General features: G+C 37.7%; 1 protein-coding gene across 15 annotated transcripts in view; it reads right to left on the bottom strand.

Moving 5' to 3' along the window:
• Ac13E (Adenylyl cyclase 13E) overlaps positions 1 to 27,071 on the bottom strand; it is a 46,030-nt gene extending 18,959 nt beyond the window's left edge. For 4 of the 15 annotated variants that reach the window (XM_045746429.2, XM_045746435.2, XM_045746434.2 and 1 more), the window contains exons 1-11: positions 26,918 to 27,071; positions 24,237 to 24,489; positions 22,924 to 23,149; positions 21,296 to 21,433; positions 18,528 to 18,719; positions 16,656 to 16,856; positions 14,990 to 15,121; positions 14,381 to 14,632; positions 13,494 to 13,671; positions 11,730 to 11,830; positions 5,838 to 6,015 (exon numbers count right to left, since the gene is read on the bottom strand). In XM_045746429.2, coding sequence (XP_045602385.1) covers positions 5,838 to 6,015; positions 11,730 to 11,830; positions 13,494 to 13,671; positions 14,381 to 14,632; positions 14,990 to 15,121; positions 16,656 to 16,856; positions 18,528 to 18,719; positions 21,296 to 21,433; positions 22,924 to 23,149; positions 24,237 to 24,424 — 1,786 coding nt within the window. In that variant the 5' untranslated portion in view covers positions 24,425 to 24,489; positions 26,918 to 27,071. Of the gene's footprint in view, positions 1 to 5,837; positions 6,016 to 11,729; positions 11,831 to 13,493; positions 13,672 to 14,380; positions 14,633 to 14,989; positions 15,122 to 16,655; positions 16,857 to 18,527; positions 18,720 to 21,295; positions 21,434 to 22,923; positions 23,150 to 24,236; positions 24,490 to 26,212; positions 26,798 to 26,917 lie in introns of those variants that run through there. The other 11 variants (XM_045746430.2, XM_069328264.1, XM_045746433.1 and 8 more) reach the window with 10 other exon arrangements.
• Between the last annotated feature and the right edge of the window lie 525 nt (positions 27,072 to 27,596).

The following is a 27,596-nucleotide window of genomic DNA, read 5'->3' as shown; positions in this document are numbered from 1 at the left end:
AACATGGATTCAAAAATAATTAGCAGTAACCATCAGCAGTAAGCAAGGGGGGATCCCACACACCAAACATTCTTGTTTTTTTACACAAATTTTGGGGAGCAGTTATGCACTATTACACATCCCAAGCGTTCTAGCTTTAATTATGTATTGAATTTGTGGGTAAAAAGTGCCAGTACTGTACCATTATATATTATTGTAATATAAAGGTAGCTGTTTTATAGAGTAAAGATTAAAAAGTCAAGTATTGAATGTAACAAAATACCCTTTTCCAGTGGACCCTCATGTGCTTCCTTAGCTAAGAACTGGTCCAGCCAAGCCTTAGGGACATGTATCAGACCTCTGAGACCAACCCTTTCCTATTGGGAGCCAGGATCAGAATCTACCTCTCCATGAGACAAAGCAGGTTTGGAGGTCAGAGATTAACTTATGACCAAGAAACTAAAAATAAGCACAAGATAAAGGAACCTATTTGAAGAATATTAGGTTCCCAGAGACAATGAGGTAAATGATCATTGCCAATGAGTAGATGTCCCAACCGTGATGCACCCAACTGCCAACACCATCTAAGCTTAGAGTGGGGAGCTTAGCAGGAACTAAACCCAGTCACAAGCTACATGAATTAAATCCCTCCACCCCACGAGGAAAGGTTACAGTGAGGATGGGGAGTGACAAGGGTCTACCAAATATAAATGCTATTACATTTAACAGTTCATGAATCCAGCCCCTGGTTCCCAGTAGGCAAGTGTGGGTTTCTTGAGGCCTAGTGCATCTCCCTAAAGCCTGACTGGATAAGTGCTTAGTACAGGGAGCCACTGAGGGAAGCCCCCACCACCAAAAATTTAGAAGTGAAATTTTCTATTGTTTCATATTTTAGATTAATTTTAATTTTTTACAGTATTTGTATATTTTTTGCAGGGAAAACCACTGTGCAAATCGACGGCCACCTCTATTACTCTCCTTGGCTAGATACTCCTGATCCTTTAGATAGGATTATGCATGGCCAGAACAAGTTGTCATTCTGCACCTGGCACAGCAGGAATATTTCCCATCTGTTTCTGTTGGATCATACTAGTACTAAGGTTAGGTTAGATTGATGTGATAGGGTTAAAGATCTAGGCCAACCACTGGACTGATTCTAGAAGATTGGAGAATTCTCAATCCAACCTGGAATGACCTCCAGAAGGTAAATTAAAAATTAAGCATTTAATGTAATGAAACTTCTTTTTCTGGGAACATCAAGCCTTTGCTCAACACACAAGGACTCCCTTTCCTTAGCCTACTAGAAACTAAGACTATTATCTGCCTCATTCAACAAGGTTAGGGGAAACGGGAGCAGAGGCTCAGAGATCAGCCACAAAACTAGTGAAACAAAGAAAACAGTGGTGTAACAAAACATGCAACTGCTTGAAGGAAATTAGGCACCTTCTAGGAAAATAAAGCAAATACACGATGCTACAGGGTAAATAGCCTGTCTGATGAGCCTAATTGCCACCATATGGCAACTCAAGGTCACCTTAGGTCCTAGACAGCTTGTCCCTCACCAGATCTACCTATGTAAAAACCCCACTGAGAAGAAGGGAGCAGGATAGGGGGTGGGGACATAAAGCCACTTGGGGTCCACCAGAATAGCGGGTTTCCACTATATTCAACAGTTGATTTCTGGGAGAGACCCCTCATTGACGTCCAGAGCTTACTCACAACGGTGCAATACGAAAGGAGGCCAATTTTTGGAATAACAGAAAAGGAGGAGCATTTAATGTAATTTAAACCTGTAGGAGAGATCAGGAGAGAAAAGGGCAATAAGGGCAAGGGGGCACAGAAATGAAACTGCTCACAAAACAATCAAGCACACACAAGTGTAGCTAGACACACACCTAACAAAAGAATAAGAGGTCATCATCTGAAGGATCACTATAGGCTCTGAGCTCAAATACCTGCTGATAGGCACACACACATGGATGACTGATACCCTATAACACTTATCTCAACCAGGAGTCTAAAAATCACACCAGCTCCTGGCCAGAACTGGAACCAACTGAATACATACACCCACACCTGCCACCACCAAAACCCCAGAAACCCCAATGGAAAGTGACCAAGCAGACACCTGAATAAAAACCAAAACAGCAAGCCTGCATGAAGAGCAGCAAGAAAGCATACAACCATGACCCACTGGAGCAGTCAAAACGAAAAAACAGTGCTCAATATATTGAAACACCTCTGCTTGGTGAACCCTTGTTGCTAGCTATCTGGATACCTCCACCCAATTAAATATGCACCAGGCCCTTGCAAGCAATTGAAAGCCTACTGGGAACCAGAGACCAAAACCTGCCCCCCCCCCTCTATAGAAGCCTAAGGAGCAGGGGATACTAGATTACTCTAATCAAGAAAAGGCTACCAGAAAGGTGGGCGAGCCAAAACAGCCAATTAGCAAAATAAACAAAGCATAGAAAATGAGCAAACAAGTTTAATTAATTACACTAAAGAATCTGTCATTGAGCCAGGAAGATGAAAACCAAAGCCTCTGAAAGAAAGGGAGAGTCTGAAGACTACCAAGGACACACCAGAAAGAGATATTTCATTACATTCAACGCTGGGAGAGCTCCTAGGGTGGTTCCTTGTTGATGTGTATGTGACTTGAATATTCTTTTAATATACTGTACCTTTGGAAGTCATTCTAGGCTGGACTGAGAATTATTCTGCTTTTCCCTAGCACCTGTAAAACCCAACAGAGACAATTTTAATGGTTCCCTACTGTTGTAGTGCAGAACCTGCCTTTGCTGTGCATAATATTGTCAATGAGACCAAGAGGATCTTGCCTTAGGGAGCACAGAAATAAAAGAGCTAAACCCACCAACCTACCATAAATCCTGAACTCAGCAAGAGGAATGTACAGATATGAGCCTGGGAAGGGAAGAAAATCACTAAATATAGTACCAAAATTGTCTATTTTTTCCTTCTAAGGGTCTAGCTGCATTTTCCCCCAATATTAACTTCAAAATATTGTGTATTCAGATAAGAGCTCAATATATATCTAAAAATACATAAACCCAATATTTCATCTAAAGCCTTTAATTGTAAATTTTCCATTAAATGCTGGACAAAATCTCATCAAAATCTAGATTCTTTAGTTTATTGCTTGTAAAACATGACTGCAATCAATGTACAGTACCTAAGTATTAGAAACTGAACCATGGATCCACTTCCTAACAAATGAATGAACAATATATATAAACTACAATTTCCCCTTGTATTCCACAGATGATGCCAGAATCAGATAAAGAATAAAATCTATTAATGACACAAAGAAATTAACTAATGTTAATCAGCTATTCAGTTATTCCTAACTCTAATCTACAGGTAACTCGGCCAAAATCAAGGCCGAGTTTGACTATCTCTTGATTTGGGTAAAATATGTATTATGGAACTTGCCTGTCAGGTTACCTAATGATGAGTGGCAGTCTTTGTTTACAAACACATTAAAATATTGCTTAAATTACATAAAATTTATAACAAAATATATAATATAAAATATTACAACAAGCCATTATTGTTAGAAATATTATACCCGTATTTCCCTAGTAAAATAACTAACCATATGTTTCTGCATTCTTGTGTGATACATCAATGTGACACCCCCTATTAGAAGAATTTTCTTAACCGAAATATCTTCTTTAATACAAAGAGCTAATTTTTAGTGAACAAAATGACAGGAACAGCAGCAATCAACTTTAAGGTGCTAGTGATCCAGGTTATGGTACGATGACTGAAGACAAGATTGTTCAGAGCATTAATGATGAGGTGGAAGACTGTGAGGAGGAAGCTACAGCAACATACCCTTATCACACGCTTTTGATACATCGTACTCTGTCTTGTGGCGTCTCTACAACAGTATCTCCTGGCATCTCAGTACTCCACCCTTCCCATGAGCTATGGGAAGGGAAAGCTCTAAGCTTGCTAACAGGAGCCAGAAGTCATCTACTCCTGTACCCAATCATGTTGAAAACAAAAAATAAAAAAACTCTTCCTGAATTCTTGTATCTCCTAGTTACTTCAGAGTGGTTAAGCTGAGTCAGCCCTCTGACATATCCTACAGTCACTGATCACTGTACCTTTGCCACATAAAAGGCATTCGGCTCTTTTACGGCATGTGCCAACATCATTGCACGAGAGCTTTGAAAGACCACCTTAACGTATGCCTCTTGGTACCTTCTCAAGGTTCTCAGTCTGTGCCATTGGTGTGTTACCTTGGGCAGGCTTTCATCATGATGGCCATCTACTATGTAGATAGGATTGGATTCCTCCTGCTACTTCTTTCCCTGCAGATTTTATCCATGCCACTCTACCCTTCCTGTAATTTTAGGCAGCATCTGCCTAGGCTTGCCTTTGGGACAAACCGGTTGGGAGAGCTTAGAAACGTAGCTTTTAATGTAATCCACTTTGTTCGAGCAGTAAATCCTATCGCTCCCATCCTGGCAAGGATTTTTTTCTATCTTAGCTTTGGCTGCAGGAGGAAATGTGAGAAGGTGGGGTGAGGGGGGAAATATGTTGTAGTGAAGTGATGCTATCTGGTAGTGGTTAATGATACTAACCCAATGGTAGCTAAGCTGTCAGGATGCAGCTTAATTATGTGTTGCTAAATTGCACATGGGTAGGATTTTGTTGTAAGGACTTTTCTGTCAATAATCTGAGCAAGATTGAGTGTTCTCCAACATCTTTTCTGTCAATAATCTGAGCAAGATTGAGTGTTCTCCAACATCTCTCTAGCATCAGCATGATTCACCGAGGACAGTTCAAAAGGTTTCCCAAGTAATCCGAACCATTTCCCACATGCCCGAAACGCTACGCGTACTAGCTCTATCTATAAATCCAACATTATGTTTGTAAATCAACTATGTATGTACTTTTCCTGAATAAAAATTTATTTATTATTTATTACTTAATCGGTGCATAATGTAGACAGGCCGGACTGATGTTGATATTATTTCGAGGCAAGAAGTATTTTCCTTTTGTGACCAACCAAATGGAATGCTCAGAAAATATTATTTTCACACTTATAGCTAGATATTTTAGTTTTATATTTTCCTTAATAGCTTTCAGCCATCTAGAGTATAGGCTAACCAACATAATACCATAAAATTGGACAAAGTTCAATTAACCCCTTTACAGCTTTTGTATCATTTCTTAATTTATTTTCATCTAAACTCCAGTCCATTTGCTCTTTGCCAACACAAGTATATTTATGAATGCTGTACCTACCATGCTGTAGGTAGGCACAAAACCTACACACTGGTACCTGATCAGGTATACACGCATGCCTTTAATCATAGTTCCATTTTCATTCTCACTTAGAATTCCATGTACAGTATATAGCTCCTTCTAAGCTGTATCTCCCAACAACTGCAGTACTCACATAATTCATTAAAATTTATGTAAAACTGTAAAAAATATATATATACACCAAACTAGGAAAATATTTGAAGACAACATTGTACTCCAAGAAGCACTTGATGAGTCTTGCTTATACAAATGAGGACACTTACAGTACAGTATAACAAAATAGTAGTGAAATCCAAGTTTCCTGCTTCTCACTTAGCCTGTGGTAGTACTTCTGGACCCAAAAACAGAATGTTGTGTCATAACCTTCTGGCTACTGCACTAATAGTAGGGAAAATTTGCCTTAATTGGGGAGGGGAAAGGGGCTTAAGTAATAAATACAATTTGCCTAACTTATGCATCCGACTTGAGTTGGATATTAATGTTAAGATAACATCACACTTAAAATCCTACATTTTGGTATTATAGAAAATTACACAGAATATCTAAGTTAATCCTACTTTTGTCAGTATGTCTGGAGATCTTGGGTAGTCTTAGGCGTGGTAGATCAATTGCTGGAGCTAGAGACCGTCTAAACTTTGTCCCACCAGTCAAGGTCTTGGGTTTAATTTTTTCATTTCCATCAGATTCTGTTCCACAATCTAGGATATTGGGCAAACTTGAAGCCTTCTTGCTATCCTGCAACAGAATTTAAAAAACCTATGTAGTTCTGTATAATTTAAAGGACCAATTTGTAAGCAAGAACATGCAAGTCTATTATGTATCATATGAAGATGATTACTTAATACTAAAAGCATTCTAAAGTGAAATAATGTTTAAACAATAAATGCAAAAACATGGATGTATACACTAAATTCTTAGGCTCCCCTAAAAAATAAAAATAAAAACAAGTATCAAGAAGTGTCTAGTTAACACTGTTTCCCCATGTGCTAAACAACAGACCTACCACCTATTGTACATTTGTTTTACCACAGACAAAAATTTTGCCCTCCTCCCACTTCCTCCTCAAAGAGAAAGAATTGTTCAACCAGTCCTAAACACTGATATACTCTTCTAACCCCTTTTAACAAGTCCTGTACCTTACACCTTCTACCTCAAAGGTGTTCAAAGTTACACAATGACAAATTTATAAAGCATCCTGCACATTGCCATATTTCTTTTGATCATCAGTATGCGTTTTGTTACACAGTTCAAATGTCGATCTTTTTCTTACCTCACTCATGTTAATCAAACCTTGTTTTGTGATTATGACAAGTCTTTTACCACAGAGCTAGTTAACACTTTCGCCCGGGCATGACGCAGCATTGCGTCATCCGTTTACTGTCGGTAATACCGGGGATGACGCAGCATTGCGTCATCCACTTTAAATAATCGCCAAAAATCAGGTTTTTATCCGATTTTTTGGGGACTGGCTTTAAAATGTGCGCCGATGTCTTCCCATTTTCTTTGTTGAGCCTCGTGGCCCTCAGATGGCTTGGCACACGCCGTGGGCCCATTGTTTTCGCTCTACTGTTGTGACCAATGTTGCCTCCCCTTGCATCTCAAACGTGTGAACATTTCGGCTATTTTCCGTGGCTATATTTCTTACTGCGGCTTTAGAAACTATCTACGCTTACTCCATGATGGATAGTGATCATGAACAAGGCCCTTCCAGGAAGAAAATTGCGAAAGAAAGGCTTGAAAAGGGAGGGAATTGGGAGTGTAGCTGGAAGGCGTCTGAGCGCTCACTCGCGGCTAACGTGTGGCCCGTCTTCTACTCGTCGGCGGTTGGAGCGTGACCAGGTTTTTTTATTTTATATGCTAATGTTCCTCTAGATAATTCTATTGCGAACCCATTGAGACCAAAATGAAAGACCTAGGACAAAAATTGAGGTGACCAGAGTGAAAATAGTGAAAACATTTTATCGCTTTTGCGCGCTCCTGGGTAACTCGTTCGCACTTTCTCTGTTTGCTGCGGGTAATTAGCCGGGCTTTTGAAGTTTATATGCATTTAGTGCTGTAGAGAATTCTATTGCGAACACAATGATACCAAATTTAATCTCGTAGGACGAGAATTAAGGTGACAAAGTTGAAGAGAGTATACACTTTTCAGAATTTTTTACGCGCGCTCCCGTGACACCCTGGGTCCCATATCGCACAGTTGAGGGGTGGCGCGTGGGGTACGCCAAAGTGTTAATGTACAGTGGAACCTCAGTTGCCGAACGTCCCTCTTTACAAATTTTTTGGGTTACAAGCTCAAGAACCTTTGTAAAATTTGAATCAGTTTACGAGCATTGCCTTGCTGATAGACGTATGGATCGACCGAGCGCGTGGTTCCTGGTGGAACGGGCGACTGCGCTTCAGTGATGATAGTACAGTACTTAAATTCTTTGTAAAGAATTTTATTGTTTTCAGCTTTTTTGGTTTCTAAACAAAAGTAATTATTAAATACCATGCCATGGGACCCAAGAAAGCCAGTGGTAAGGTTCAACCTAAAAAAACACATGTGAGGATGACCACAGAGGAAAAATAAGTCTCTTTGGAAAGGTTCTTAGCGATACAAACAAGAGGTGAGCCACAACCAGGTCCTAGTGGTATGAAGGCAAAACATAGGAGAGAAGAGTACCCCAGAGAAGTCATCACTGCCTGATGTTATAATGTAAGGGGACTTCCCTTTCAAATGCTAACACATCTCCTCCTCCCCTCCCCCCCTTCCTCACCGTCTTCCATACGCCAACAAGAGCCATCAGTACAGGTAAGCTATAACTTGTGCATATTACAGTACAAAATATCTGTGTGTATTATGTATGAGATGTATTTTTAAGTTAATATTTTTGGGAGTGTGGAACGGATTAATTTAATTTACGTTATTTCTTATGGGAAAAATAATTTCAGTTTGCGAATTTTTGGTTAACAAGCCATCTCTTGGAACAGATTAAATTTTAAAACCATGGTACCATTGTATTTACAAAGTTTAAGACAATATACAGCAGGAATTTATATTCCTCAAACTGCTATCATTAAACAATCTTCCACCACCTGTCTGTAAATTTCTAGAAACTAAACTAGAAACTAATATCTAGTTTCCTCTCTAAATAGACAGCTCAATTGCTGCTCTTTCAACATCAATTGTGGTGATCTGCATTATTCTGCTGCACCACATTTTTTTCTTATTATTCATTAACATTATTCTTTACAGCACTGTGAATATTCTTTACTTGCATGGTGTGAAACCACTCTTCCTCCATTTTCTGCAAATATCCACATACAATAGACTGGGCCTATTCCAGCCGAAAACTCCAGTACAGTACTCCGAACACTAAAATGCTTTTAAGGCAAAAATTTAAGAAATTTAACTTTAAGGTTCATGAGATAAATAGGGTTGTTGTGTGTATGGGAACACAAAAAAGTAATTTTTTAAAATTTTTATTCAATAAAACACCTTCCACTCTCCATAATTGCTCAGGACGTTCAATGATGCAAGAATTCAAAACGTTCCTAAAATACAAGACATGAGGCATGTATGGTAGCACAAGACACTACAGAAAATGCAGTAGACTACAGGTCATTTGGCAATCTATGCTAAATTTACGTAAGTGAAATTCATCAAAATCTGACCCAGTACAGTACTGCATAAAAGTAATTACCCTATACCACTAAATTTGCATTTTCCAACACCAGACAGATTGAGGGTTGCTGTACAGCAGCAAGGTTCCAGACCAAAGGTAATGCATGATTGTGTAATGTAACATGGTGAAAAAAAAAATAAAAAATAAATACATATCCACATTTCCAAATAATTTTGAACAAATCATATTTTCTGAATTCTTGAAAATAATCCACAGCAGGAGAGTTAAAATACTGGAAGGAGAACAAGACCTGATGTGGTTATAATGTTTAAAGTACTTAGAGAAAGAGAAAGAAAGAGACAAAGTAGACCAAGACAGAATGTTTAAGAAGGGTAAAGAACACGGATAGAAACTGTAAACACAAATGAGTAACAAGGATGTAAGGAAAAATGCCTTCAGTGCATGAGTAATGAAGATATGGTATGAACTGAGGCAGTGGAAATTATTTCAATCTGTTGCTTTACTAGTAGATATGAAAGTGGTGTTGCACCATTTACCTGAAAGTTAGGAGACGGGGCCCAAAGAGTTCATCCTTCCTACTTGCACGCTAACACAGGCAAGAACAAACAGGCATGCAGTATACTATTATTTTTTGTTGAAGTCCCCTTTTGAGGCAGACAAAATATTAAAGCTAAAATGTAAACAAATTTCTATTACTGCCAGCACAAGGCTCAAACATCTTACACTGCTGCAATCATTAAAAGTGCTCGCACTAAACTATTAACACTCTTTAAGGTCTCGTTCCCAGTCTGAAATAAGTACTCACATACTGCAGTATGTAATACTGTACAATGTAAGATTCAATATAAATTCAATAGGGAGTAGCAGTGTCAATGTAGAAGTCTTCTAGGAAGAACCTTGAAGGCTAAGATTGTGAATGGTTTTTGACCACCCAATTAATAGTGGTTATACTGGATTGTGAGTGACTAAGAGCAATAGCCTGGTTAATCAGTCATGTCTGGTCAATAATATTACAAAATCTCAAATTTAACCCTCAAGAAATCAATGAAGATTGTGAAGTGTTAATAAGCACTTGAAACAAAAGAAAGACTAATTTAAAGCTCTGTAACTGTGTTCAGTAGTAATCTCATGAAATCCAAGATAACTTGTAAGGCAGTCCTGGAGGTGCACCGATAACACACTCACCCTACACCTCACGAGCGATTTGGTCTAGGTTTAAGTTCTGGCCAGTGACGATTGACAAGGCGTCAACCTCTTAACTGTTTGCCTCTGTTCACATAGCAGTAATTGGGTACCTGGTTGTAAATCAATTGGTAGGTCATGTTTCATGGGGAAACTAGTGAGAAAGGTTTACCATGAGCTATGGTAAGGTAAAGCTTTAAGCCTGCTAACATAAGTCACAAATCGCCTGTTTTCTGTACCCAACTGTGTAGAGTGGGGGAAAAAATCTTGAAAAATGCTAGGAAATTTGTTGAAACTCAAAAATAAATCATGGGTTGCATGTGATTAAACTATTAAAATTTGCTTGGCTTCTTTTTTAATACACTTTAATGCTACCATGCAAATTGGTCACTGTAGAATTACTCTAAAAAGCCCTTATCACCATTTCTTATGTATCTATTTATTAAAGCTTACTTATACTGCACAAAATCAATTCCTTTCACTATCTCAGCCCACTTCCTCTGTTACTTATTCTTCCTCATTTTACACACACGCATTTTCATCACCTCATTTCCCACTTACATGGAATGGGAAAAATTAAGCTGTATACCATACAACTTTTAGATATGAAGTAATCAAATAATAAAAGTGTCACTGATCCATCAGAGATCCATGATCCTGTATATTATCATTGACAATCAAGTATCAGCGCACCTCGGTAGTTAGCCACAGCTGTGCCCCTTTAAAAGCCTCGTACCATGAGCATCCAGCTTTATATTTTTGTCTGCACTTTAATCCTATACTGTACTCATGTATCTGTTAGTTAACAAGTTCAGAATAAAAGCCTTCGCTCATCCACAACTTGTGGCAATAGTAATCCGTGCCGTTATATAAAATATTAGCAACAGGAATGGGTGTATAGTAGTACAGTAGTAGCAGTAACCCAACCTATACATAAAAGGAAGGACAGAGACAATGTTTCAGTTCATCCTGGAGCCTTATCAAGACTTGATAAGGGTGCAGGACAGACTGAAACATCATTACTTCTCTTCTTTTCATGTGTGTGTGTGGAGGGGGGAGGGGGTTACTAATTTAAAGCCATGTTATTGTGACCCATTATCTGCACACAGGATATAGTCTACCAGCAGAGAGCAAGTGATACTCTAGACCTGAATTTCCAATATCAATATGGAAAAAATATGGCACATAATATTTGTATTTGTCATTTCTAATTATAAACTATTAAGTATGTTTTCGGAAAGCCTACTTTTATTGCTGTATATTTTTCCAAATCCGAGTCGGCCAATGTCGTGATTGAAACTGTCAAATTTGCTGGCTGCCAGTTCATTATGAAAACCCTGTAATCCCCATTAAAATACACTTATCAATGATTTTTATATTTTCATTTATTATAGCTATAATACATAGTTATATATTACATTATAAGGCACCTACACACATCAATTAAGCATACTGTATGGAACTACTATTTGGAACAATCATGCAGGCTGCAATGACAAAGATTTACTCAACTAATTGCTCTAAAAGGCCTCTCATATTTCTGAATAAACACTAAATCAAATTTAGCTTTATTTCAAAATATGATCAAACATGCAGTTGGAATACAGACATACAAAAATGTTATAATTTCACTGTACAAACCTTGGACTGCAAATGAGACTCATATTGATCATCAGCACTTCCAAGGGTGTCAGCACTCACTTGCTTATTTTCAAAGTCCAGAATGAAGTATGTATTTAGCCCTAAAACAGAGGAGAACTGTTACTTTTTTTGTATCTTTCTTTCCACGCATCAACAATATTTGTACCATCATATAACATGTGCTTTTAAAAATTACACCAACATTTCATGGATGCTGTATGAAATAATGTTCATACATATTTATAATACAAATAATTGATGCATAACTGAGGATAGTTATGTACTGTAGCAGACAGGTAGTGCCCATCATCTGGATGGGAGAGCCCCCAGTGCCCATCATCTGGGTGAGAGCGCCCCCAGTGCCCATCATCTGGGTGGGGGAGCCCCCAGTGCCCATCATCTGGGTGGGGGAGCCCCCAGTGCCCATCATCTGGGTGGGGGAGCCCCCAGTGCCCACTATCTGGGGAGGGGAGCCCCCAAATGTCCATTACCTGGGAAGGGGGCCCCAGTGCATTGCTTTGTCCAGGGCCTACAATGCTAAGGGGCCCTGGGTTGGTAAGCAGGACACAAAGAACTACCGCACTTTCCTGTTGACACCTATGAACACACTCGTCACTTCTCCAGTTTCTTAGGCAACCTACTCAGTCATCGCTAATGAGGTGTTTTTTTTTACCATCGACTGGCAAATACTCTATGCCTATTCCACTATCTACAATAAATTTATTGAATAAACATATCAAATTAAATCAAATCAAAAGCATTATTCATAAATGGTTGTACATTTATAATTGGGAAAGTTTATAGGAAAATTACAGTACCTGTACATTTATTTCCTAAGTGTGTGTCACAATAACAGTAAAGTAGATATTATCATTATTAAGTAATGGTAATGTCTTCTCACAGACATAACATAGGATAAAAACCTACACTTGTGTGTTTGTGAAATTTATGTAAAGAATTTACACCAATTCTTTCCCATTCTTCTGAGTGTTTTGTCAAGGTCTGAGTATGTGGCTAAGACGAGACTTACATCTCAGTGTCTAATCAAACATTGATTAAACACTGAATATGTTGTCAAGATGAGACTTAACAACATATTCAGATCTTGACAAAGCACTCAGGAGAGTGCAAAAGAATTGGTGTAAATTCTTTACATAAATTTCACAAATACACAAGTATTGGTTTTTATCCTATGTTGTTATTATTATTTACATTAGAATCAAACTTTATTTGTAACAGCTGATTCAAATCATTAATGATTGGACTTCTTCCAGTATTCTATCTTGTACTATTCTTACCTTACATCATCAAATCTGACTACAATATACTTACAAACACAAGTCCCCTCATCTGACTTAACCTTTGCACTGTGCAAACTGAGATCTTCAGTAATATACTCACATGCTTACTTTTAATATTTCTTATTAACTCTACTGCCAATTTTATTGGCGAACTTCCTCACTTCTTTCAACCACTGTATACAGTATTTTCCCTTCAAAAATGTATTAATTTCTACTTTCTAGCCCATCATTCAATACTGTATTAATTTTTGACTGCAATATTAGTCACAGCACACACCTATAATTATAATTCTTTGTTTCTGCTTCTGTTCTTTCTTCACTCTGCATACACAAGTTTTACTTTACTTTTTTTCCTATTTGTTTGTGTACTGTACTTTCATTCTGCAGCATTTACATTTTCATACATCTTCACTTGATATTGTCACAATAAAAATCTATGTAATTCTAAATAATGTTTTCATACCTTTAACAACTTGTCCGTCTACAGTAATATATGTATCTTTGGGTAGGAACTTAAGGGTGGCTTCTGATACATGAACTTGACCTGGCCTTCCTGTTGACTCCATTTCATTGGCAAGACTCACATCATTTGACCAAACATCAAACTTGAAACGCTTTGTTCCCACAATACCACATAATACCTGTAAAACAATTATTTGTATCAACACTTAAAGAAATAAATAACGATCATAATATTATAATAATTACAGTCTGCTGGTAAAAATTAATGAAGTTTGAATAATTAGTGGAACAGCATATTACAACTACAAGTACTGTTGTGCAACAATGGTGAAATACCAAATTAAAACCTTAAAAATAATGTAGCCCTAAGATGCCTCAATAAATTCTTTTCATATTATATCTAAATTTCAGTGAAAGATGCTTGCAAAACCCATAGAGGCAAAAGCCATCTTAATGAAGTCTACTCACACCTTGGTGCTTCTCTACATCGTTGCTAGCACTTTGTGCTCTCTTTAGCCAAGCAGGCTTCTATGTGGGGACAATTGATAACAATACAGGAACAGCACACAAATTCCATACGTTTTCCCATTAATTACAGCAACAACTGACCACTCGAGTACAATTTTATATTAAAAGCAGTGAGGTACATGTGTCCATGGCTTCATGTCCAATTTTTTTTTCTCTTTGTCTTGGCTATTGTATATGCCAAGCATGAAGCAATTATGCACAGAATTATAAAACATGATTAAAAGTCAATGAATTAAACTGGCAGTAGGCAAAACATGGAAACCACATTTTGTGGGGGGTTTGCAAGAAGGTAACCCACATGCTACTTCAGGGATACCTGTACTGTATTTTGAATAATTCAGAAAGACTATAATATCTCACCTTGCCAGTATGAATTCCAACTCGCATATTGACATTTTCTTTGGTGTCGGTGTCAAATTCCTGAATTGCATCAATCATATCCAATCCCATGTTAACACAACACTCAGCATGGTCTGGTCTGGGCTCAGGGCAGCCACTAACACTGTAATAGCAGTCTCCAAGTGTACTAATTTTTTCACAGTTATTTTTCTTGCATAGGACATCAAATCGGCCAAACAAATCATTCAGAAGACCCACAAGCTGTTCTGCTGTCTGAAAAAAAAAAACATTAAAAATGTCATAAAAATTATTCTATGTATTGACATTTGCCAAAGCTACATACCTGCCAGCACCATCATACAAACTAAATTCGACATCAATGAACAAATATAGTGCTTGCTCGATTAGAGTGTTAAATTTTTTTTGTACTATTAGATAAAATATATATGCAGTCGACTTCAATACTGTAAAAAAACATCATCTACAATAACTCAATTTGTACAGCATTCATGAAAATAAACAGCATTAACATAAAACAGCCAATTTCCTATTTCTCAAATACAGTATTAAACAAATGGCAAGGAAATGGAATGGTCAATCGTCTGTATGGATATATATAGTTCATCTTACTTTGTTGGAACTCATCCGTGTAAAGCCAACAATGTCAGCGAAGAGAATACTGACGTTGTCCATTCCATGCATGTTGAATGGCCTGAAGAGTGTCTGGATATCGCCTGTATGAGATGTTCTCGGTGATGGCACCTGTGGTAAATGGCAACATTTGTATACAGTAGTAGACATATATACTCTGCATCAACTTGCTGAAAAATGAACAAACAAGGTATTTCAGTACTGTAATGCAGTAACTCATATCTGTGCCCAGCAGGTCTTATGAGTTCTGGAAATCCCACAAGGCATTACAGTTATTTTTCAGGATTCAATTGAACAATGAACTGGTTAATTAACTATGTATGAAACATCAATTGCCAAATGCAGAAAACCTATTTTGTTCCCCCTTATTTATCAAGGACATTATCCGTCTTGAGACTCGTGCTGAAATATATGCATAAAATTAAGGATATGGCAGTTTTTAGCATTTTGTTGCCATTTTTATTTGTTTATCTGCCACATTATCCATGTCTTGTCTAAGTTGCAATGGATAGTTGAAACAAAAAATTAAATCTGCAGCAGACAATGTAAGCTACTTTACTACAGTCCTTTAACAACCAAACTGGACCCCATCAAACAAGCAACCAACAATATTGATATATTAATGGCAAACAAGTCAAGTTTGCCATTAATATCATATCAGCCACTTTCAACACCAATTTAGACACACACACACACACACACACCAACTAACTTAACACCACAACACCAACCACAGTTCCAATGCTAATTGAAAACTGAAAATGTATGGGATTCCTACCCCATACCCTACTCCCTACTACTACCCACCTTTCCTTTCTTTATATGTATGCATTATTAATGTTTAACTTCCATAAATCTACCAAAGAGTGACCAAAACCTTTAGTGAATTTCTTGTACAATTCTGCCCTGTGTGATATGGAAACCTGCATAAGGAATCAAAAATTACACAAAGAATCATTGCCAGTACTGGTATGACTGCCTATTTCTATGCAAGTGATTGCACTGGAAATAAATGAACTACTACATCTGATCTGACCCATCCACACTAAGCCACTAGTCATGATAACTCTCCTCTAGAGTTAAGAATAGCTGCCAGCTGGGAGGTGAGGTACCCCTGACTTTGGAAGGGTGATGTGTTGCCTCAGCAAGACATACCGATACACCCAATGTAACAAGCACATCTCCCTTTTTCTCTCCAGCTTGATGACTCATCATTATCTTATTTTAAGTATAATTTTCCATTAACATAATAACTATACAAACATTCACTAGTTTTAAGTAACCGGAATTAGCTTAAGATTTCTCGTACTTTCATGAACACCTTAGTGTGTTCTACTACTAATGTTCTATGTATAATGTAACCATCGTGTTACATACAAGACTTACCTGATATGCCGTGCATGTATTTGCAAAATTGTACTCCATTCTGACACTTTTATCATTTGAAATTAATTATAGCTATCCACAATATTTATATGATTATACTGTATGCATATACCAAAGCTGTAACAAAATATTATGCATGCTTTTGAAAACAAAGATCCCCATGAACTGTACTCAAAAATATTTTAATCATGCAACAGCTGAAGTGCAGCGTTTCCCCTCACTCTGCAGATGAAATGCATTCTAATGGTGAACAACTTACATTTCTCAGTATGGCACCATCTTCTCCATAATTGGCAGAGTCTTCATTTTCCTCAGCGAGAGTTTCTTTCATGAGCCAATCAGCTACTTTAGGAGGCATTACCGAGTGAATCATTTTCTCCTTCAGTGCCTTCTCTACCTCTAACTGGCCTCGGACTAGCAACGATTGTCCAATGCTCATGAAGGTACCACGCATCCGCACCTGAGATTACCCAAGAGTCATAGAAATATGGTATCATATCAGTACGTACTCTTTTTAAAACAAAGTTCAATACCACTGATATGTAAAGGACCATTCAAAATAATATTATTTGTGGAACTAAAATTAAAACGTTTACTCAAGACATAATTTAACCATGGCAATTTTTCTCATATGTTCATTATGTAATTTAGCCTTCAAATTTTAATAAAAAATTATAAAGGATATACATTCGTGCATAACATCAAATGTATATCTATTATATGCTGTTGTAATCAAGAATATTCAATTCTTACACTCGAAGTTCTAACTACGTTTTAGTTCTACTCTAACTTTTGGTCAATAATTCTTGCATCAAATGTTTTATTTGTTATAGCAATTGTGAATGTGTCATTAGATTTTTTTTAATTTCCACAACTATTTATTGTAAGAAAACCCTTATGATGACTTCCTCTCTTTAAATCAGTGTTGATTATCTATACAGGTAGTAATAAACAGAGAAATTATTTTATAATTTTATATCATAAATATCTATAATAATTTTTCAATTGATTTTCTGTACAATAGACCCTCATTATTGCACACATATCCTGCAGTATGAATTTTATGTAGTGCAACCATGTTCCTTAGCACACAACAATGCCACGAGCTTGACCTAGTGCTTCACATGGCATGAGCTTGACCTAGTGCTTCACATGGCATGAGCTTGACCTAGTGCTCCACATGGCATGAGCTTGACCTAGTGCTTCACATGGCATGAGCTTGACCTAGTGCTTCACATGGCATGAGCTTGACCTAGTGCTTCACATGGCATGAGCTTGACCTAGTGCTTCATGTGGATGTAGCTGGAGTGTCACATGGCACAAGTTGGAGTTTTAAGTGAATGGAGTTGGTGTTTCACATAGTAGGATCCAGAACTGGCATTTCTTATTTTACACATTTTTTGGATTATACTCCTACATATCTTGAGGTTATCTTTGAGAAGATTTCGGGGCTTAGCGTCCCTGTGGCCCGGTCCTCGACCAAGCCTCCTTTTTGTCACCCCCACCCAGAAAGCAGCCTGTAGCAGCTGTCTAACTCCCAGGTATCTATTTACTGCTAGATGAACAGGAGCACCAGGGCGAAAGAAACTCTGCCCATTTGTTTCCGCCTCCATCGGGGATCGAACCCGGAACCTCAGGACTACGAATCCGAAGCGCTGTCCACTCAGCTATCAGGCCCCTACATTTTGCAAAGGCAAAAGTGTATAATATGTACCCGAGCCTGATTGTACTGTACTGTTATTTCCCTGTATATAACTGCAAGGTCATTGGTACCGAGTATTACATGTCCGAGACACATACAATAATGAATAAATATATCAAAACAACTGCAGAATTTTTCAAGATATATCTCATGGATAGAAATGGATGTAGACTTTTATATGAATATAAATAAATATACCAATGCAGATATCAAAAGCACAAGTACACGAATAGCTTGTATGTTTAACAAACAATATCTGTTGACTTCCCTATGCCTATAAAGGGGGCCAAACCTGTATAAAAACTTTAAAAAAACAATGCCCCTTTACATTATAGGGACACATACTACATAAATAAAATGATATAATGAAAGTATGTAATCCCATACCAAATCTTATTGTAGAAATTCTGTGTATAAAAATTGTCTCACCTGAGTCATTATCATAATGTGTGCACCAATTAGGTGGATGCAGATGTGCAGGCCTATTCTGACACCTATCAGAATTGCCTTATGATCGACGATGAATCCATTAATGAACTCAAAAGTAATTGAGTACAGAGTTGTCACAGTCACAGTCAGATACAGTGGCAGGGGAATGACTGTGTAGATGAGGAGCAATACCTATGGGTGTTTAGAGAGAGTTTCAACATCATTATTTTGCAGAATTCTTTACTCCTTAAGACACAAGATACGTTTACCATTAACATTGTAAAAATAAGTAAAATCTAAAACAAGAAAGATGAAGTGCATAAAGCCTTTTAGAAAGTTCAATCTAAAATATGTATGTAACGAATGACCTGGGAGCCAGATTCACGAAACAGTTACGCAAGCACTTACGAACCTGTATGTCTTTCCTCAATCTTTGGCGGCTTTGGTCACATTTAATAAACAGTTTACAAGCGTATTGGCCAATCAACTGTTGTTATTGTTATAAACAGCCTCCTGGTGCTTCGGAGCTCATTAATTGTTTAATAATTGTAAATAAAGCTGCCAAAGATAGAGAAAAGATGTACAGGTTCGTAAGTACTTGCGTAACTGCTTCGTGAATCTGGCCCCAGGCCTTCAGCCCTATATAAAAAAAATTGCACATCAATGTCTACTAATGTTGATACTTTTCAAGTAACAAGATGATCCATCCAAATTTATATACCTGTCAAAAAGTTATTCACATACAACTCAATTTTACTCATTCAACTGAAAATCACTCGGAGGTTTATGCACACGTACAACTATATACAGTATGTGAATTGATAACATGAAGCTAATCAAGAAAGGCATCACCAGGCTGGCAAATCTTGGGGACAAGAACAAAGTGGTGTAATAAGTACACACACACACACACACACATTGTGCTATAATTATAGGGTGCTGTAATACAGGGACAAGGGAGGGTTATGAGTAAAGATTGGTGGTTACCTATTGGTGTTTACCCATCAGTGACTACAAAGAAAGAGAGGTCTAACTCTTCATGTCCCCCTCCTCTTAGCCAGTCATACCTGGTGTGCTAATTACCTTTACCCATCTCAACTCTAATGTTTTTCCTCATATTTCATTTTAAAGTTGTGGATGGAACTGGCTTCACCAATCTGGAAGGGGCAAAGGAAATAAGAAATAAAGATGTAGATTTCATGATGCTAGACGGTACTGTATCTGGTACAGTAATTGTGATAAGAGAGACTGCGGTGCCGATAGACAAGAAAATTTCAACATTTTAATTTTAAAGGTAATGCCTTATGTACACAGTGTGGCTTATGTATCTTATGCTTATGGTACACAGTGTGTACCACTGGTACAGCCAGTGGTATACACTGGTGTACCAGAGAAAGACTGCCAGTCTCAAAGCATAACTGGTTGCCAGATATGAAACTGTTTATTTTGATTGCACTTGCATTAGGAACACAAGCACAGAATGTGTTGCAAGACAACTTGTGGCGTTGAATCCTAATGGAAGTAGCCAGGTTGTTTCCCTAGTCAATCATTTAGTTTTCATTATTTTTTCCAATATTTTGACTATTACACTTGTCAATGATACTGATCTATAACTGAGGGAAAAGGGGGGGGGGAGGAGGTCTTCCCTGCTGCCACTTTTATAGATTGGAACTATGTTAGCTTTTTTCCATACATCTGCTAGGAATCCTGTACACAGGGATGCCTGAAAAATCAGTTGAAGTGGAATGCTTAGCTCAGTTGCATATTCTCTTGGAACAAACGGTGAAACTCCATCTGGCCCACCCTAAAAGTGGCACCCATGTTGATGGTCACCTGGTAGAGGGTCAAACAGCAGAAAAGTGGCCTGCCTCCAAACTCTGCTCTGGTTCTCCTACTGACAATAAATCCCATGCCATGCATGACAAGTCTTAATGTTAAGAAGGGCTATCAATTGATATAATGTTGGCCAGCTCGAGTGATAAGTCACGAGTAGAAGGGATTAATGTGCAATTCTGTGCATTTGTATATGTACTTTCTTAGTGACAGACAGCAGCAGGGAAAAACTCAATCTAACACACACATACCTCTGGTTCTTTGATCCTACAATGATCTCTAGCTACAAATGATCTACTCTAGCCAACAGTTACACTGTAGCAGCTAGTCAGGTGAAGCTACTTTCCTTCTCTGACTCACTCTTCTCTCAAATTTGATGCACAGATTCCAATTTTTTTCCAACAATACATTAGGACAATTAACTATATAATATTATTTCTTTTACACATCTCATAATCAACATTGCCTTCTCTCTCTCCACCACAGTAACATATTTTGGTCCATATTCACTTTTAGCAGCCATCTCTTATACACGTATCAATAAAAGTTTAAACTTACCTACATAAATCTTCATCATTCTCAGGTACAAAGAACTGAATCCTTTGCATACATCAAACCTGATGTACTCCAATCCCTTAATCATATACTGGATTTACACCGTGTAATATTCTTACTTTGATAGATCTCTTAATTCCTGTACATGAACAGTATATATATGTGGCATAATTAAGACAATTTACTTGTCAAGAGTTCGCTAATTTTCACTGCAATTGTGTAAAGCACTAGCATCCATTTGTATCAACACCCTGAACAAAATTAATCCATAATTTTTCCATAATTTATCCTCCTCCATAATTTATTACAAGTCTGCAGAGCAAATATTTGCCTTAAAGACTAGAATATAAAGCACAAAAAGTATTATATACAGTACTTACTTCAATGCAAATGGCAAACATTGCCACTTCCGAGAGATCAGGAATCATCTCGGAGGATGACTGATGTAGTGAATATGGCAAAAGGCTCACCAACATCAGGGATACGGACATGACTACAGACACAACTACCTGATGACTCTGTTAAAAGGACAATCATAGCTTAAATGGATAGTATCATTCATATCAACTTCACAGACATAACACAATGGAATAAGAATGATAGCCACATGGGACAATTTACCATGCACCCTAAAAACTCATGAAAAAACTTAATGAACATCTACTTGTCTAAGATTAGCCCTTGCTACCAAGTGCTAACTGTAGCAAGTGTATGCACTTGCTACAGAACATCTACTTGTCTAAGATTAGCCCAACTGTATGCCAAGTGCCAAGGTAGCAAGTGTATGCACTTGCTACCTTATCTGCACCTAATAACAATTTCATTATTGTTAAAACAAACACACACATTCAAGCACTGTGGAGTGAATGGTTAGTACACAAATGAAGATTTGAAATGAAGTAACAGCAGGATGGACAAGGCGTGTGTTGGTGCCTAGTGAGCTACATGTGTGTGTGTGTGTGTGTGTGTGTGTGTGTGTGTGTGTTTTATACCTACCCTTCAGAACACACAAATGAGAACAGAAACTTTTTGAGCTATATTTTTGCTGGATATGAGCTTGTCCTACTACAGCTTGTTTTAAACCTGACCCTATAGGTTTTACCAAGAATACAATCCTTCAGTTTATTCACATCCATATTCCCAATTACTGCCAAGTGCACAAGGACAAATGGAGTGAAGAAATGTTGCCCAGGATTCAAACAAGGTTCATTTCACTAGCACAGCAAGTTTCAAGTCCATGTTCCATTCAATAAAAAGAATTTAAAAAGGTACAAAATAAGTACCTAAATAGAAGAGAAATCTTTTTGAGAAGACTTTTAATTAATACAGGCCATATTATATAGGATATTCAGTACGAGGAAAAACCCTAGAAAGGTGGCGACATCTCATTGACACTAAAAGCTGCTAACATAGCTCCACTTCACAAAGGAGATAGTAAAGTAATAACCAAAAAGCCAAGATATTATAGTGTTCGAAAGTACTTTTCGTCCAATGTCAAACAATTGCAATCACCAATGTTAGAACCACAAACAAAAATCATTCAGAGCATACAATGTATACTTGATATGAACACAGCCACCATCACCTTCCACAGCAAGTTCATATTAAACATGTGACTACACATCACATGCAAGGCATCTGTATGCCAGTCTATTATTACTGTACCATATATGATACTTATTTCCCTGAACTGAATTGTGCTAGACATTTTCAACTCCAGCTGAACATCTTATCCGCAAGAACATCTTATCTGGTTGATCTGCTACCTACTGTACCATTGGTTTGACTCAATGGAACCACATAACTGATGTTCTGAAAATTTCCAACACGTTTCCCATTTGTGTGAAATCATCTCTCACACGGCTGCCCTAGTTGGTGTGTGCATGTGCCTGCAATGTATGCATGTGTGTGTGTGTCTAGTGCATGTTTAATCAGTGTTGTGAATGGGTATGTGCACATACATACATACATACGTAATAATCAACTGTAATGAGAGGTAAATACAAACCTTATAGCTCTCTGATCGAGTATATACAAGTTGTGAGATGGAGGCAACAGCAAGTGTTAGGGCAACAGCAAAGCATGAGGGCCAGTGCGAAGTGCGTAAGATCACCCAGTACAATGCCCAGGTAATGGTGCTCATCATTATGTAAATTAATGCATATTGAAACCGAAGAGTAAGTGTTGGTAATGATGACTGTTGGTATTGTCCTTCAAGAATGTCACTGTCAAATCTGAAAAAAAAAATAAAGTTATTAAAGTTGCATGATCTCAATTTGCATTATTTATATTTCACAATGAACATTACTGGTGCTAAAACTGAATCCTGTGGTACTCCACTAGTAACATTTCTCTGGCCTGATATATTGCCTCTGATTACTGCCCTCATTTTTCTGTCAGAAAATGTTTTGTATACTGCCAGAAATCTTCCATTCACATTTTTTTTTTTTTTTTTTTAGGTCCAGATATACGCATTAGCCCAATGCATGTGTGCATGCATGCAATCTAGTGATGTCCTGACTTACCAATTTTATTATATGCAGGAATATGTCAAGGGTGTATTATATACCCATAGTTACTTTGTGGGTATTGTATGGATTTATGAGAATGGTCAAAGGTGTGCATTAGGCAAGAAAGACAAGAAAGACTGAACTAGATCTTATGAAATAATGGCTGCCAGTGTATACAAGAAATATCAATAATTAATAGATACAAAATGAATGTGTATAGGGAATTATTAAAATTTGACAAGTTTAAATACTTTGGATGTAAGACTACCCCTTTGCAGTTGTGAGCATGTTATATGAATGAATAATGAGTGATTAAAAGAGTGCAGGTAAATGTTTTAGGTAACGAAGAGAAAAGCTATAAAAAAAAATCAGAAAATAAATTAGAAATATGGTATTCATGTAAACACAGAAAAGCAATATATTTGTGAATGATTAATAATTATAGTAGCTTTTGTAAACCTGTGTGGAATTCTTTTCTGCCAAACCTACAAAATTATTTAAATACTATAGAGTACTGTACTGTACTTTTTATTCCTATAGACATTTGCTTGTGAGTGGTGGTATTTGTTTTCCCCTGATGTTACTTAATATGAATGGTACTATTAAGTGCCAGATATATTTTATGATTTATGAATTATATTTCTGTATATAATAGATATGAATTATATTTCTGAATATTCTTCAGCCCCTTTTCCTACATTGCCTAGGCAGTAATTTAACGTACGGAAAAATGACTTAGTCACTTTAGAAATGTGGCCAAAACTGCATTATTAGAGTAAATTAACTAGTACTGTAACTAGTAATACCATACCTGGGATCCCACCAGGTAGAGGCAGCTCGCTCAAAAAGCATGGGGCAGCAGGAGTTGCGCCGGTGAGAGGCCAACATGAAGGCATGTAAGTGAGGGGTAAGTGACAGTCTAATAGCTTCTTCCTCCTCCATAACTTCCCGTCCATCCTTCCCTGTTCCCCCTTCTGGACCTCCACTACTGGATACCATTCTGGTAATTAGTTTCTACTGATCATCCAACAAATTTTTCTATAAAGTATCTGCAGTATGTGTTTCTGAAAAAAAAAAATGAATACCTGTACCTCATATATATTAAAATTCTGTAGAAAAGGTATACAAACAATTCTTAGGAACAGCTTTCAGCTAGATCACTGTGTGGCTCATAGAGTGCCTTAAATAAATAAATACTGGGTGAAGTAACTCTTCCCTAAATTCAGATATACAGTACAGTAGATAGCAAGATCGCCAGTCAGTGGACATTGGGGGGGGGGGGGATGTGCACCAGTGCATAGCAAAAAATCTGAACATGTCATATGTAATGTAGTTCCCAAAATATACTGAAATAAGAAATATTGCAATACCTGCCTCCTATCTCCAATACCCTTAAATAGGGTCTCACAGTACAGTTGGTTTTATTCTTGCACCTATCAACTGATTGATTGATAAAGATTAAGCCACCCAAGAGGTGGCACGGGCATGAATAGCCCGTAAATTCGCACCTATCAGTAAATAAGTACTCGGGAGTTGGTCAGCTTGTGGAGTTGAATCCTGGGGAATCAGTAGTTTGACCTTTGGGTTACCTTGATACAAGCCTAGCATACAATATATATACACTGTTTGCCTGTTCCTAAATGCAATAAATTATTATTAATTACATTTCATATTTATAAACTACACAATACTCAAGATTTTAATTATTAAAATATTTTCACCAATAATATAAAACTAAGTTATTAAAAACTTGAGCAATTACCAGGATTGGCAGTGTGTACATAATAATGGTTCCCCTGTGTTGGGAAAAAGAATCCAGTAAAGCTCATTAATGTCTCTCTAGGCCAACAACAGACCTACCATAGGATGCAAACCACAACAGTTGCCAAACTCCTGTGTACCAATTTACTGCTAAACGAACAGAGGCATCAGGTGAAAGGAGACTTGCCCAAATATCTGTCCTACTGCAGGACCTGAACCAGGGAACTTCCAGTTGTGAACTTTCTGCACTGGCCACTTTGCTACAGGACCTTACATTCGCAAGCTTAAGGTAGCAGCACACAACTTACACACCATGGAAGTTACTCTGTACTGTATATATTCTTGCTCCAACTTTATACTGTATAGTACATTCAAATCATTAATGGGCACTTGGTCATAGTTTGTTTTCCCGATTGATAAAATTTTATATTGTATATCATTAGGTTATGCAGTCATCGGGAGGACAAACCCTTCATGCAAACTGCACCTACTATCAAGAAGGTTAGGCCGAGTTTGGTTAGGTTATGTTACAGTATTCGACTCTCATACCAGGAATTAATGAGGGTTGCAGGGCTAACACCACCACAAACCAGACACGACGGGCTGATCTTAATGAAACTTTTATAATGTTTAACAATTTGGAGGATGTTGACGCAGACAACTTCAAGGGTCAGATGTAACACAAACAAATAACAATGGTTTCAAGGGGGTAGAAATAGCCTAAGCTACTCTATCCCTTTGAGATATATTTTTTCTTGTCTCAAACATACTTGAATGGTTTCAAGCTCAACAAACCACAATATAGAACAGAAAACAGATGCTTTTTTCACTCGGTTATAAACCCATGGAATAGTCTACCCGCCGAAGCCATTAATGCCAAACCACTGCCGAATTTCAAAATCTGGATCAAGAAAATTATGAGAATAAATGGGAGAGGGGGAGGGCCTTTGACAAGCCACTGGCTTCCAGACCTTGTCAAGGTCACTAGAGAGATAGAAGACCTTAGGTAAACTCGGATAAACTCACGTTGGATTGCGTACAGGCAAGCTGGGTTCGATTTGGTTTTATTACCTGATGGTGAACCATCTTGCGTGCAAAGTTACCTATCTAGGGGCTCGACCACGGCTGTAGAAGTTGTGTGCAGCGGAAATGAGTCTTCCTCACTAGATACTCACTGGATATTGTGAATACTGAAGCAAAACACTTTAAAATTCCTGTGTAAACTTTTACCATGAAGATCTGGCAAAATTTAAGTACAATCAAACTGTATTTAGTAAAGGCTGACACTATAGGGGTGCCGGTAGCAGAGTCCTTGCTGACTATTGCTTTGTTAACAATATGCTTTATCTCAACACACACACACACAATAGTCTGCTAAAACACGGTGAACACTAACCAGAACACCACAACACTTGTTCACTACCACTGTAGAACACTGAACATGAAGTGACCCCCTCGTCCTTCCCACCCAAAGTTACCTAACACGTCACGGATGGCACCAGTGCCAGGCTGTGTAACATGCACATAACACCATTTTTATCTCGCCTGCTTCTGAAAAAAGCGATAAAATGGCAGGAAACGGATAACACACACACACACGCACAGCCAAAGGAAATGGGCTGTCCCTGGCAGTCCAGTGAATGGCACTCCCCTTGTGGCAGTAATGTGGGGGAGGCGCCAAAGGAGGCCAAGATGGCCAGGTGTGCCAGAATGAGAGCCACTCTCACTCACCACACTGTACATGTTCCCCAGGGTGGGTGTAGGAGGCAGGAAACAGGCCCGCGGTTTAGGTGCAGGGCGACCCACAGTCACTACCTGTAGAGGCCATTTTGCACCAACTCGGGTTGACTCGTTTTTACTTATGATGAAATCGCGCGCGCCCTGGCCCACTGTATTATATAATAGCTTACTGTATTATTCTTGTATTATTCGAGGCCGTTTATTTTGCAGGGACATGCTGCTGGTCATGTTTGCACATATTCCTCTGCGGAAAACATAAATATAATAAATAATATTGTACAATAAATTATTGAAGTGCCTGAATGCGTGTAAAACGATATATTTGTTAAAAATTATATAACTATATACAACAAATAATTAATTAACAAACCTGGATACATAACTCTAGTATTGTGCAGCTACCGAGCTCTTTAATTTAAGCTTTATGAGAAGTTAATTACAGAGAGTACGTATGATGGATATTTATATTGTTATTAAATTAATATCTTTAGATGCACTGTATGGGGTCTGCTGCTACTTTATTATATACGTGGGATTGTCCTATGTCAAGAGATAATAAGTTCATATTTCACAACTGTATAATATTCACCGATGTATAATATTCACCGCTGTATGATATTCACTGTTGTATAATATTAAGCACTGTATAATATTCATCGATATATAATAT

This window comes from Procambarus clarkii, chromosome 21 (genome assembly GCF_040958095.1).
Source record: "Procambarus clarkii isolate CNS0578487 chromosome 21, FALCON_Pclarkii_2.0, whole genome shotgun sequence".
Taxonomy (NCBI): Eukaryota; Metazoa; Arthropoda; class Malacostraca; order Decapoda; family Cambaridae; genus Procambarus; species Procambarus clarkii.
The sequence above is the reverse complement of the archived record's forward strand: the minus strand, read 5'-3'. Positions and strand labels throughout refer to the sequence as shown.